A 13343-nucleotide genomic window follows, 5' to 3' on the forward strand; every position below is an offset into this window, starting at 1 on the left:
TTGTCCTTTGTTATCTGTACAAATCCTTGGTCTTTCTTTAAGCTGTCACTGCTTGGCAGCTGTGCTGGTGGAGGACCCATGTGGCTTAAAAATTAGCAGGCTGGCTTTATTTTCTTCCATTTCCCTGATGTCAGAACTAAAATGTGGGAACTTTTGTACCTGCAGGAAGCTCACTGTGATCTGCTTTGTGTATCCATCTCCAGAGACGCTGTTTACAACAGCATGCAGTGACAGGACAAGAGGGAACAGCTTTGAACAGAATACTTTTTGACAGAATACTTCAGATGGGATGTTGGGAAGAATTTCCTCCCTGCTGGTGGTGAGGTCCTGACACAGCTGTGGCTGCCACATCCCTGGAAGTGTCCAAGGCCAGGTTGGACAGAGCTTGGAGCAACCTGGGATAGTGGAAGGTGTCCCTGGCCATGGCAGAGGGTGGAACAAGATGATTTTGAGGTCTCTTCCAACCCAGGCTATTCAATGATTGTTAATTTTCTGGTTCTAGACAGAACTCAGGGATTCCTTCCTGCAGAAGAATGTCCCTCTGCAGTACATGAAGCTGCACTAGACCCCAAACTAAACACAGATGATGTACCTGTTTCTTCCTCAAAAGATAAATTGCAGTTTTTCCTATTAAAACCCAAGTAGCTGAAGTTGATTCCAAAAGGCTTTATTTATTGAAAAAATAAGCAAAAATAACAGTGTGTCGGGGAAGGGACGTGTGGCTGTGGATCTTGTGTGGGCACATTTGTGGTGCTGTGCTTGAGCAGGTGAACTTGAGAGTTGTGCTGGTGGAGGAGGAGGCATCAGCAGGCTGGGGGGGAGCTGTGCTGCTTTAATGTGGCTTTTCCTCTTCCAGGCTCAAGACAAAATCAAATTCCTCTGTGGTAAGGAAGGAAAAACCGTAAGTGAAACTTCCAGTTTGTCTGACAGAGGGAACCAAGAGTCCCAGGAGGTTCTCACCTTGTGTCAGGGGTTGGATGGACAGGCGCTGCCTGCTGAAGAGCATCATGTCCTTGAGGGGCCCCCCATCAGCTTTGTGTGCCAGGTGGTGAGCCTTGATCTCAGACAGGGGGATGAAGCGCTTGGTCATCCTCACAAACTGCACATCCACCTGCCAAGGGAGGGGCAGCACAGTTGGACAAGGACACAGCCTCCAGAGAGCCCATCAAATCTTTGAGGGATAAAGATTTAGGACTGAAGCAAGTGACTGATGTGCACTTACAGCCTGGAAGCTTTGCTTTGCTCAAGGCTAAAAGAACTTGTCAGTATTTCTGGCAGGTGATTTGTTGGCACTGTGCACCAGCAAGGTGCATTCATGTCACAGACAATACAAAATTCAGATGTGGGATGCAGCCAGCGCATGAACACTCCCTTCCCTACAATTTAAACTCAAAACTACAGCTTTGTTTGCTGTGCACTGACAGTGGTTCTTAGTTCATTTTCCTAACTCAAGATTCTGCCATGCGTGGATGCCAGCTCTGCAGCCAAGATTTGAAAACTTTGGCGACCTTCTGGAAGAAATAGGAGGAAAAAACAGATAAAACAGGATTGAATTTTCTCTTGAGAGAGGAAAAGGCAGCTAGGCCAGGCCAGAAGCTTAAGATTTTCAATATGATGCAAAGAGCCTTCTCCCTTCTCTTGGCTTGCACACAGAGCTTGAACAGCTGTATTTAATACAGTAAATTACCATGGACCATTTGGGGTTCTCTTTTCTGCTGGTGGAGTCATAATGAGGATCCTTCTGATCAAACTGTGTGTGATCAGGGTACGCCTCCTTCACGATCTGAAGCAGAAGGGGAGAAGAAAGTTTCCATCAGTTCAAAACACCTGTCAGCAAAGGGCATGAGATGTGACAAGGAATAATCCTGGTGCTAAAATCAGCCTTGCTTTTCCCTCAGCTCCATTCTAACAGGTTCCACATTTCTTGGGTGGAAGAAGTGCAGATCAGTGAGTGATCACCTGCTGGAGATCAGTGTGGAAGGAAATGCAACAATGGGTGGCTGCTGCTGATCTTTGTGATGAGTTCTCCTCTTAAGGAAAAAAGCTGTTCTGTGCCCTGGGTTTATTCTACTGCCTTGTGGGCTCTGCTGACTAGAATGGAGTGAGTCAAATTGGAATCAGAGTGTGGAACAACACTTGGCTTGGCTGGGAGTGCCCAGAAACGTCTGCAGGAAAAGAGCACAGTGTGGTTGCATCCCTCTGGGGACACATGGCTGAGTCAGCCCTGCAGAGCTGAGGTGTCCTGGGCTCATTCCCTGCTCTCACTGCACTCTTTGGTGCTGAGACACAAGCAATGAGCTCTTTGATACCCCATTCATTATCACTTCTCCCCAAAACACAGACACTCACCTTGACAAGGGCCACAATGCCAGGCTCTTTGCAGTTACTGTGGTAGAAGAAGGCCTGCTGCCCAAGTTTCATGGATCTCAGGAAATTCCTTGCCTGTCAGCAAACAAGAGACTTTCAGCTCTTCCCAGCAAGCTCTCAGGGCTTCATTATAAGCAGCCAAGAACAGGAATCAACAAGAGGAGAGGTAGATGTGCTTCAGGATTACTCAGATAATGTTTCCTACAGTTGTCATAGAGATGTTTTTGTGTTGGAATGAAATTAAGTGAAAACAAGGCTAAAGAGCAAGATCCTGTTGGTCAGAAAGTGTGTGGGAATTCAACAGCTCAGCCACCCTTGCCCAGGAGAGCTGTCAGCAAACAGAGCAGATCATGTGTATGGGGATAGGGAATCCTGTACAGCACAGGGATCATACACACATGGAATTCCTTTGGAACAGAAAGCTGCACGCTGACAGAGGATTTGGGTAAGTACAAAATTGCTGTAAGGTATCAAAGGTTGCTCTAAGTGAAAGAAAAACTGGATGATTTAACAGAATATTCCTGAATCTACCTCTGACCTAGAGGCCACTGAGCAGGAGTTGACTTAGATCCCTGCCAAACTGCACCTGTATGAACAGGCAGAGTGCCCCAAAAGGAAATGCTTCAGGCACAGGAACAATCTGTGGGCAGAGCCACCTTCTTCCTACTGCTGTTTCAGTGCCCCCATGTGCTTCCTTACCTGGTAGTTCCTCACTCCATCCCAGCAGGTTGTCTGATTAGGCTGAGCTTTCAAGTCGTCAACACTGAACTGCCAAATGAAACGAAAATCAAGATTCATTCAGGAGGTTTCTGATCAGTGTCATTGTCTGCACTGAGCCTAAGCATTTGTTGCTAGCAGCTCCTTCAATTATAGCACAAACTTGACACAATTTTTATCTCCCACAGGGCCTGCAGAAAAACCTTTACAAAGCAGCAGTGCAAAGGCAGAGTCTGAAATAGATGCTGCTCCTGTGGCAAACAGCTGAGCATCCTGAGGAGCTGATTTCCTCTTGTATTACATGTATGAAACCCCAAGGTTGTCACCTTGGACAAGAACATTTGGTTTTTCTCTTTCCAGAAGGACAAATGGGTTTTGAGAAATAAAAAACAATCAGAGTTGCCTGATGCTGTCCCTCAGCATCTGGGCACAAAAGCTGGGCAGGAGTGACCCTGTCCTTTGCTGAGTGAGGGGGTGTCAGTGCTTACCTTCACATCCACCCCCTTCTCCAGCCTGCTCTCAGGTTCTGATTTCAGCAGCCAGTGACAATATGTGATCTTGCTTTCCTCTCCACCAGACTCTGATTCTTTTTTCTTCCAGTTCTTCCATCCTGACTTGGAGCTCCCAGCTGGAGGTTTTGCAGACTTCTCTTCTTCCTCCTTATCTGAAGTCTCCTCCTCGGTTTTGGCAATTTTAGCATCAGGCTCTTTTTTATCTTAAAATACATTAAGATAAAGCACACTTTGTTTCAAAAAATACTTTAAGTTGTCCAAGCTGGTTTCACACATTTGACTGCAGCAGGAGTTTGGGGCACCCCAGGTGTTCAGTGTAAGGTAGCAGCATTATGCACCAATGATTCTGAGTATTTCTAATTTGCATCTGAAACAAGGGTATTTTTGTGTGTGCAAAAATGTAGTTTAATATTAGTAATAAAAAAACCTTGGGATAGAGCATGTTTGCCCAGAGGAAGTGTAGTTGAATTTTTTTAATTAATTGCTGAGAAATTGGCTGCAGGCAATGAAGTAGATTCAGGTGAATCTGGTGAGTAAGAGGAACATTCACCAAGCAAACCAAACTATTTCAATTCCTGCAGGAGCTGGAAATCTTAGCTTAACCTCCACTGAGCTACCTGTTCAGAAGGGATCCTTTGTTTCTTTAGGACACAGACATAAAAACCACAAACCAGTTATTAAGAAGTGATTAAAGGGTAAAAGGATTATTTGTGAGAGTGGATCAAGCAGATGAGTGGCACAGATGAGCCAACTGTGCAATTTTTTCATCTTGTACTTTAAGCACCACATCACGATGCCTCCAGTGCGATGTTCTTGCTTTTTGTTTTGGCAGCTGGTACCACATCACCTTCCTGGGTGTGCTCTGACCAACTCTGCTGTGCAGGACCTGCAAGCTCTGCACAAATGGGCCTGAAATCCATTTCCTAACCCAACTTGTGCTGAGAATACATCACTGTCCTTATCACACACCTAGCAGGCTTGTCTCCGTCACGCCTGGGTGCTGAGCCCATTTGGCACAGGAAATGCTGTCTGTAAGACACTGCCTGTGAAAGACAGACGGTTAACACGGCTGCCTGTAGTTTCACTATAGCCTGGAACCTCAAATGAGGGATGCTAAATCAGTCAGGATGTCAGCACAGACCTGCTACTGCTCCTTTGTCTCTCTTTCTGCTCGGCCAAGGCATCTCTGGTCTCTCTGGATTATCTTCTCTTCACTGAGAAGCACCTGATGAATGAGAAGAGCAGGAGGAGGAATTACTGCTCCTTCAGGCAGCTGAAAAAAGCAGAGATGGCTGAAGCAGAGCCGCAAGCGCTGTAGGGCGAGTGGAGAGCAAATAAATCTTTCCTTGAGCTCAGCCACTTCCTCTATCAGTGTGAATGCTGGCAGGGCTTGGGGACCGCACCCTGGAGCCCTGATGGACACGAGCAGCAGGGCTGGATTCCTGCAGCACAGGAGCTGCGGGGGCTGAGCGCCGCCGCTCTCCGCCGGGCCAGAGGGAAAGGGAGCCGTGCTTGTGTCCGGAGCTCAGCCTGGGCTGCCTGTGCTCCGGGAATTCCTCCGGGAATTCCTCCGGGATTCCCCCGGGAATGGCTCCTTCCGCGCAGAGCGCCAAAGCCACCTGGGCGCGCTGGCCGCAGGTGCCCGTGCCTGGCCGGGGGCTGCTCCGGCTGATCCCCACGGTCCCTCCCGGGCCCCTGCCCCCTCTGTCAGCAGCACTAGCACGGCTCCGAGCCGGCCGCCTCCTGCCAGAGCGGCTGGCATCAACTTTTCCACCTTCTATGCCAAGCTTTCCCCTTCCTCCCTCCCTCCCTCCTTCGCAGCCCTCCGAGCTCCCGCTCACCAGCCCGGGCCCTGCCGCCTGTCCTGCTCGGCGCGCTGGGGATGCTCGCGGTGCCGGCCAGGGAGGAGGAGGAGAAGGAGGAGGAGGAGGAAGCCGCGCTCGGAAGCGGTGCCCGCTATGCAAAGGCCGGGGCAGGAGCGGCTCCCCTCGCTCTCTCCCCGCCCGGGCGGGCGGCGCCGGGGGCAGGACTACAGCTCCCAGCGTGCCCCGGTGGGAGCCGGCGGCGGCGGGGAGGCGGGAAGCGAGCGGCCCCACACGGCCATGGCCATGGCGTGGCGAGCGGCCCCGCGGGCGGCGGCGCGGCTGCTGCTGGGGCGCCGGGGGATCGCGTCCTGCATCGACCGTAAGGAGCTGCCCGCGGCCCGGGGGAGGCGGGCTGGGGGCCCCCGGACCTCCTGTCCCCGCCCGGAGGGATGTCCCCAGCTGCCCGTGTCACTGCTCGCTGTGGCGCTGCTCTCCGTGTCCCTCCTCCCTGGCTCCTGCCCCCGGGCTGGGCGGGGGGTGCCTGGCCATGGGACAGAGCCCGCAAGGAAAGGTCCTGCCCTCTCCCTGTCCCTCCTTTTACCTTGTTAGACCGTGCCCAGCAATGGGAAAGAGCCTACAGAAAAAAGCCCTTCCCTCTCCCTGTCCCTCCCTTACTTTTGTTAGGCTTTCACGCTTTTTCAGGTTTAATAGTGAATCAAAGAGTATCTCTCAAAGAAGGGGGATTATAAAAAATAAGGAAAGTGATTTTTTTACATGGGCAGACTGATAAGGGAGAATGAATTTAAAGTAAAAGAGGAGAGATTTGGGTTAGATATTAGGAAGGAGTTCCTCTGGCAGAATTCCAGCTGGCACAGGCTGCCCAGAAGTTGTGGATGCACAAGTTACACTGTTAGAATGTGTAAGTGTAAGTTGCAGTGTTCAAGGCCAGGTTGGACAGGGCTTGGTCTTGTACAAAGTGTTTGGAGGTCCCTTCCAACCCAAACCAGAACACTTTGCAGGTGAATTGTTTCGATGTCTACATGTAAGAACATTTAGAATTTAAGTAGGAGCACCCCTGTATGAATTTCAGGAGAGGAGCTAACAAAACAATCTTGTATTTATGTGCCATCGAAGCAAGAAGGTTTCAAATGCAGAACCCAACTAAAGCTTTAGATGCTGTTTCCAAAGGGCTGCTTTATTCTTTGCTTCCCAATCTCCTTTCTTTGAAGTCCCAGGACTGCTCCTTCATATTTCTGCAGTGCAGACTTAGTGAGGTGGAGTGACAGCTGCCATGGGCTGTGCTCCCCTGCCCTGGCTTTCCAATGTAGCATGGAGCAGAAACAGCTGGGATTTTGGATTTGTTTTGTCCCAAGAAAGCCCCTCCCAACTGCTCTCAGCACAGTTCATGACATTCCTGAGGAACAGAGAAATGTTCTCTGCAGCAGAGCCCCTGAACTGTTTGTGTGAGTTAAGGAGCACTCTGAAACTGGGCTACAAACGAGGTTGTTGTGCTGCTTTCCCTCAGCAGACACGTGTTCTGATCTCTTCCTGCTTTTCTAGCATCCACAGGACTGACTGAGGATCAGAAGGAATTCCAAAAAGTTGCCCTTGATTTTGCTGCCAAGGAGATGGCTCCCTACATGGCGGAGTGGGATGAGAAGGTAGGACAGCCTCACAAGGGCTGTACTGCTCACTTTTTCCTCCCTTAGGATGTTCTGACCCACAGGTCTGACTGAGGGGTTCCTGCAGTGGCTCTGGAGATTGTCACTGAAGCTGCTGCTGTAGCTGAGGGAGGGGAAATCATCAGAAATACCTTGAAGCTTTCCTAGCCAGGTTATTCAGTCACCTGAATCTTGGATTCACTGCTGAAGATGGAGTGTGTCTGTGTAGGTACCACCTCTTTGACTCACTCAGTTGACTTAAACTCTGCAGAACAGTGGGACTCAAATTGGTAGCCCAGGGATACCAAAAGAGATTGAACTAACCCTGAATATTCATTGGGATATCCCTGCCTGCCCCAATAGGAAATATTCCCTGTGGAAACGATGCGGAAGGCAGCCCAGCTAGGATTTGGTGGGATCTATGTGAAACCAGATGTTGGTGGCTCTGGATTGTCACGACTTGACACCTCCATAATCTTTGAAGCTCTGTCAACAGGATGCACCAGCACCACTGCTTACATGAGCATCCACAAGTGAGTGTGTCTGGGGAGGTGGGTGGTGTCAGCCTGGCTGCTCTGTGGGCTCTGAATCCAGATGGAGGGCTCTAAATCCCTCGCTGCTGCTCATTATTTCAATATTTAAATTGTGACCTCAAGTACACACATCCCTGTGAGGATCCCTGGGTGGCAGTAAACAAATAGGCCACAAGGACTGAGATGCCACCAAGAAGTAATTTTAGCTTTGTGGCATGCAAGATGGGATTGAGTTCTGGATTTTTTTCCCTGCTCTGCCACTTAAGCTGTCTATAGATAGTAACCTGCCTGGAAAAGGCCTTTGTGCCTCGGCATTGCTGTGACAGAGCCCAGAGGCACCACCTGATGCTGGGGCTGTCCTGCTTGTACAGACATGTCCAGTGACAGGTCTCTTGGCACAGAGAGCTGCAGTGATGCTGCCAGTTTCTCCAGTGGTGCAATTTCCTGGAGAGGGAGCAGGGCTGAGCATGGAGGGGAGACTGAGGCTCTTAAACAGGAACCTGCTGTTCCATAGGGCAGGGAGTCTGTGGTGAATTGAAGGTGTAACAATGCCCTTTCAGGCCTCAGGGCTTGTGGCTCAACTCCGTGGAGCTTTCCTCTGTTCAGCCAGCGATGTTCTTGCACAATCTACGTTCACATCCTGAATTCTGCTCCTTCTCTCCCACCCCAGCATGTGTGTTTGGATGATTGACACCTTTGGCAACGAGGAGCAGCGGCGCAGGTTCTGCCCATCGCTCTGTAGCATGGAAAAGTTTGCCTCTTACTGCCTGACTGAGCCAGGTGAGCATCCTCAACTCAACCAGGACATCTCCATTCTCTTTAACTGGACATGAACTTTGCAGAGGTCTGGAGGTGAAAAGTTTCTTTCCATATTCATTTGGGAAGTTGGGGAGGGGCAGATGGCGATTGCTGAGATGCTCGTGGTACAAACCCAGCTGTCAGGGTATGATCCTGGGGCATTTGTAGGCTCTGGACCTTCTGCTTCACTGGCTGCTTCCTTACCTCTCAAACAGGGAGTGGCAGTGATGCAGCTTCCCTGCTGACCTCAGCTCAGAGGAAAGGGGACACCTATGTCCTGAATGGCTCCAAGGTACCTCCTCATTCCTGCTAAAGCTGCCTGGGTCTCACTGTCCTTCCCATCTCTGCTGTCTCCTCACCTCTGTGCATTCTCCCAGGGCAGGATGTGCTCTGCAGAGCTTTCACCAGCTGGGTCCCAAAATGCCTCTGGCTGTGGGGTCTTGGTACCATTTCTGTACCCTGCCAGCTGCTGCTGTGGGCTCAGGCTTAGCTTGCAAAACCACCCCAAAGCCTCACTTTTCTCGTTGTGCCCTCCTGCAGGCCTTCATCAGCGGGGGAGGTGACACCGATGTGTACGTGGTCATGTGTCGCACAGGGGGCCCAGGCCCCAAGGGCATCTCCTGCCTAGTGCTGGAGAAAGGAATGCCAGGGCTCAGCTTTGGCAAGAAGGAGAAGAAGGTAAGAGTTTGGTTTGTGCTTCCTCTGTGCTTGAGGGACGTGCAGAACAGAGATCACAGAACCACAGAATCAAGACCTTCGAGTCCAACCTGTGACTGATCCTCGCTTGTCAGCCAAAACACTGAGTGCCACATCCAGGCATTCCTTAAACCCCTGCAGGGGTGGTGACTCAAACACCTCCCTGGACAGCCCATTCCAATGCCTGACAGCCTTTTTCATGGAGAAATTCCTTCTGATGTCCAGCCTGAGCCTCCCCTGCACGGCTTGAGGCTGTGTCCTGTGGTCCCAATGAGTGTGTCTGTGTAAAGCATTAGGGATCTCTTCATGGATGGATGGGAGTCCCAGCTTGGCATGGTTTTACCAAGCCAATTCCAGCTTTGGTGAAGTTTGGTGAAGTTTGCCTAATGGGGATTTGCAATGGGGATGGGTATCCCTTTGGTAAGTGAAGGATTTTAGTCTCAGGAACATCAAGATCACTGGATTTTTGCCTCTTCCCAAAAACACCCATTCCAGTTTCCACCCTGAGGCCAAACCACGCAGACCATGGGTGCTTTGTGGCAGCTTGGCAGTGAGACCGAGGGGTTGGGAGCAGGCTGGTGGTTCTGTGCTGGTTCTGTGCTGCTCCTCAGGCAGTCTGGAAGGAGCTCTGTTTTTCCCAGGTAGGCTGGAATTCCCAGCCAACTCGGGCTGTGATCTTCGAGGACTGTGTCGTTCCTGTGGGAAACCGGCTGGGAGCTGAAGGGCAGGGTTTCAACATCGCCATGCAGGGGCTCAATGGAGGCAGGATAAACATCGGTGAGAAAGGCAAAGAGAGCCAGGGGAGGAGGGCAGGAGCTGCTTGTTGCCTGTCTGAAGGAGCTTCACATTCACTGGGTGTCCTTGGCTTCTCCCACCAGCTTCTTGCTCGTTAGGAGCTGCTCACGCCTCAGTTCTCCTGGCTCAGGAGCACCTCACTGTCCGCAAACAGTTCGGGGAACCCCTTGCCAACAACCAGGTAACCCCTGCTGCAACCTCTGCTCTGCTCTGGTAACCTCCAGAGCTGAGCTCTTCCTCATCCTGGAAGGGCCATCCCTCACTTCCCTGGAGAAGTCAAGAACACACTTTTCCTGAGAAAGGAAGCGTGTCAGGCCTGAGCCCTGCCTGCAGGTGGTGGGGCTGTGGCTGAGACCCCCTGAGGATGCTGATGTCCCTTTTCCTGTGGCTGTGGCAGTACCTGCAGTTCAGGCTGGCAGAGATGGCCACGCGGCTGGTGGCAGCGCGGCTCATGGTGCGCAACGCGGCGCGGGCGCTGCAGGACGGCCGGGAGGACGCGGCCGTGCTCTGCTCCATGGCCAAGCTCTTTGCCACCGACGAGTGCTTCGGGGTAGGTCCCTCAAACACCACTTGGGATCCCAATTAGAAGCTTAGAGACCTCCCTTAATGCCCAGGGTGTGGGAAGTTCGATGCTGTGGAGACCCAAAGCCAAGCCTAGAGCCAGGAGCCTCGTTTGAAAACAAGTTTTACAAAATATTTGATGTTTTTTAAGATGTGTGGAAGCCTCAGGATTAATCTGTGAGAATTAAAAACATCTTTCCACGGTTCTTCTGACATCACTTCCTAGGGGGCCAAAAGGGAGATAGGACAGGGAGCAGAGAATTTTTATTTTCCAAGGAAAATTTGCATGTTTCAGGGTGATCGTTCCTGGGTAGCAAGCGGTCTTTCCACCGAAAAATTACATTTTTGCTTTGAAAATTATCTTACCACTTTGAAAAATACCTTATTTTGTTATCTTATCACAATGTCCCCATAAAGAGGAAGCAAGAAGGGGGAAAAAGCGCTTGACACTTCTTAGCCCAGTGTCTTTAGGAGCTATTTTATGTGCTCAGCACTCTGATTTTTGCTGTTTTCTATCCCAAACTGAGGGATAGGATACACCGAGTCCCGTTTCCATGGAAACAGCGCCCTGCCAGCCCTTCCCCTGAGTGGCCGCCAGGTGGCGATCGGGCGGTTCGGATTTGCATCCCCAAACCACAGAAATGCAGCAAAAATCACCTTATTCCCTAAAAAACACCCATCCTCGGGGTATTTCTGTGCATTCCTGTTCACATAAACACACCTTTCGTGTGATAGCACGGAGAGCAGCACTGATGGGGGGCTGAGAGTCACACCACGATTTTAAGAGATGAGATTAGGTGACCAGGAAAAATAAAAAAGTGAGCTGAGGTTCCTGGGTCCTCCCCGAGTCACCTCACAGCAGTGTTACCCCCCTAGATCTGTAACCAAGCTCTGCAGATGCACGGGGGCTACGGTTACCTGAAGGATTACGCGGTGCAGCAGTTTGTGCGAGACATCAGAGTCCACCAGATCCTGGAAGGTAAAAGATGCTCCTGTTACAGGTGAAATTGGTACTAGGGTTGGGAGGAAAATGCCCCTGGAGGCCCCCACCTTCCCACAAGACTCTGATTCTTTGGTTTCTGAGCGTGAGGTGTGCTGTGTGTGAGTGCTTTGGCCATGTGGGAGCAGTTACTGGCTATTTTAAGAGTCTTACAGCAGAGGAAGGTATTTATTTACTTGTCATGTTAGCAGTGCCTCTGTCCAGTTTCATCCCATTACTCCTGGTCATGTGATGATTCTCCCTAACAATTCCTCTCCTGTGATTTTGGTCTGTTTGCACTCCTTGACATCGTGCCTCTAGCAGTATTTGTCTTTTTCTAATCTCTGTTTGGCTTCCTAAATATTTTGTTTTCCCTGCTTTGAAATCCCCTCACCTACAACCAGAGTACCTGGTAAGGGACATGATCTTTCTTACACCGAGTGTGTTTGCAGCCTGTGAGTTGTGTATGTGTTAAATGGAAAGCAGAGGGCTCAGATGTTGATATAAATACATTTGCTCAATGCCTGCTCCTGCATCCTCCCAACACCCAGATGAAAAGCAGCAACAGCTTTCCCAAGCAATATGCAGGCACTTGGCAGATGGGTTTTGGCACAAGCCCTCCCAAATCCCACTTCAGCTGGTGGGAAGAGCTTCTCTGTGCCATAAACTGCACATCAGGGAAGAGTTCTCTTGGCCTTTTGAGGGGGAAAATATTGGACCATGCCTTAACTGTGCTTCCTTTGCATCCCCATCGCGCTGCAGGCACCAACGAGGTCATGAGGATGATTGTGGCCAGGAATCTGCTACAGGGCTGAAGCCAGGAGCCTTCAGACCCCTCCATCTGTTACAGCTCGGCCTGTTTCCCTCCCCTGCTCGCCAGCTCTCTCCCTGGGAGTGGAGAGGGGGATGCCCCAGTGGAAACAGCCTTCCTGCCTTATCCACAGCTGGGTGGCACAGCTGCACGCCGTGCCTGGCAGAGCTGCTGGCACCAGGCTGGCATTGTGCAGCCAGAAATGCAGCTGTCAATGCAGGCTCTGTCTCCAAATCCCGCTCCTTGCCACACGTCCTCCTTGGAAAAAGAAACACCAGAGCTGCTGCTCACCTCTGCTGAGTCAGGACTGGAATGGGAGCCTGGGGCACAGCTGTGGCCTGTGCCAATGGGATTACTGACATCTTTATTTTGTAGAGTTAACTGCTCACAGCACCCCGGGGAACAGATGATCACAGGTGTTTTTATCCCAGGATGCCTCTCCTTTAGCTAGAAGCACTCCCTCTTTTCCCAGCAAACTTTTCCTGATGTCCCAGCCACTGCTTGTTCTCTGTATTCCTGACACATCTCGGTGCTTAATCTCAAAGAAGCCTTTGCAACATAAAAGTACAAATGAAAAACTATGGTTATGTACAGAAATATTGAACTCTGTGGGCTGCAATGTAAGGGGAGTAAAAATACTGGTAAATTAAACTTATTTTTCCTTTCAGGTTTAGAATCAATAAAGCAATGATGGAATTGTTACTGGGGTGGAAATTATGATAATTTCCTTCTGTGGTATTTCAGGTGTTTAAAGAGAATTAACAGGGAAATTTTGAAGTAGGTGTTGCAAAATAGTTCTGCTTGAGGGCTTTGTAGGTTGTCTTTGTTAACCCCTTCAGATCAGCCAGCTCCTCTTTCAGCAGTACTTGGCAGGGGGGGAAGATGACAGAGCATTAGCAGCAGAATCATGGAATGGGTTAGGTTGGAAGGGACCTTAAACCCATCTCATTCCAGCTCCTGCTGTGGGCAGGGACACCTTCCACTGTTTGATCTCAGTCTCTGCTGTTGCTGGCAGGCTCTGAATGTCCCCTCCCTCGCTTTACTGCACACTGAATTTCCTCCACAGGGCAGTGGGGGCACTTTAAACACCTGTGCCTCAAAGAGGAGC

At 50.5% G+C, this 13343-nt stretch overlaps 2 protein-coding genes and 1 long non-coding RNA gene across 4 annotated transcripts; 2 read left to right on the forward strand and 1 right to left on the reverse strand.

Moving 5' to 3' along the window:
* Positions 1-475: 475 nt before the first annotated feature.
* Positions 476-5321, forward strand: LOC147649475 (uncharacterized). The gene is made up of 2 exons (XR_015278880.1): positions 476-2812; positions 3273-5321. It is a non-coding gene; the product is annotated as an uncharacterized LOC147649475 (long non-coding RNA).
* On the reverse strand, positions 652-4821 carry THYN1 (thymocyte nuclear protein 1). The gene is made up of 7 exons (XM_023946740.2): positions 4738-4821; positions 3573-3799; positions 3067-3135; positions 2350-2442; positions 1688-1783; positions 961-1111; positions 652-879 (listed from the first exon to the last, which is right to left on the reverse strand). Exons 1-7 carry the CDS (start codon positions 4778-4780, stop codon positions 833-835), a joined length of 726 nt encoding a protein of 241 aa, XP_023802508.1. The 5' UTR covers positions 4781-4821; the 3' UTR covers positions 652-832.
* Positions 5322-5645: 324 nt separating the features above from the next.
* Positions 5646-12937, forward strand: ACAD8 (acyl-CoA dehydrogenase family member 8). Of its 2 annotated transcripts, none has more exons than XM_023941490.2 (11): positions 5646-5780; positions 6962-7062; positions 7426-7595; positions 8266-8375; positions 8609-8685; positions 8934-9071; positions 9731-9866; positions 9968-10065; positions 10282-10434; positions 11322-11424; positions 12187-12937. In XM_023941490.2, exons 1-11 carry the CDS (start codon positions 5699-5701, stop codon positions 12237-12239), a joined length of 1221 nt encoding a protein of 406 aa, XP_023797258.2. In that variant the 5' UTR covers positions 5646-5698; the 3' UTR covers positions 12240-12937. The 2 variants fall into 2 exon arrangements, with proteins under 2 accessions (XP_023797258.2, XP_086717274.1); XM_086861148.1 differs by having other exon boundaries at positions 5668-5972.
* Positions 12938-13343: the final 406 nt, after the last annotated feature.

Source organism: Cyanistes caeruleus, chromosome 23 (genome assembly GCF_971803275.1).
Source record: "Cyanistes caeruleus chromosome 23, bCyaCae1.hap1.1, whole genome shotgun sequence".
Lineage (NCBI taxonomy): Eukaryota > Metazoa > Chordata > Aves > Passeriformes > Paridae > Cyanistes > Cyanistes caeruleus.

Coding starts and splice junctions, on each gene's coding strand:
- THYN1 (XM_023946740.2), bottom strand. CDS start 4,780: ATGCCTTGGCCGAGCAGAAAGAGAGACAAAGGAGCAGTAGCAG. Junction 3,800..4,737: donor AGACAAAGGAGCAGTAGCAG/GTCTGTGCTGAC, acceptor ATGTATTTTAAG/ATAAAAAAGAGCCTGATGCT. Junction 1,112..1,687: donor AGAACCCCAAATGGTCCATG/GTAATTTACTGT, acceptor CTCCCTTGGCAG/GTGGATGTGCAGTTTGTGAG.
- ACAD8 (XM_086861148.1), top strand. CDS start 5,699: ATGGCCATGGCGTGGCGAGCGGCCCCGCGGGCGGCGGCGCGGCTGCTG. Junction 8,686..8,933: donor ATGTCCTGAATGGCTCCAAG/GTACCTCCTCAT, acceptor GCCCTCCTGCAG/GCCTTCATCAGCGGGGGAGG. Junction 9,867..9,967: donor TGGAGGCAGGATAAACATCG/GTGAGAAAGGCA, acceptor TTCTCCCACCAG/CTTCTTGCTCGTTAGGAGCT.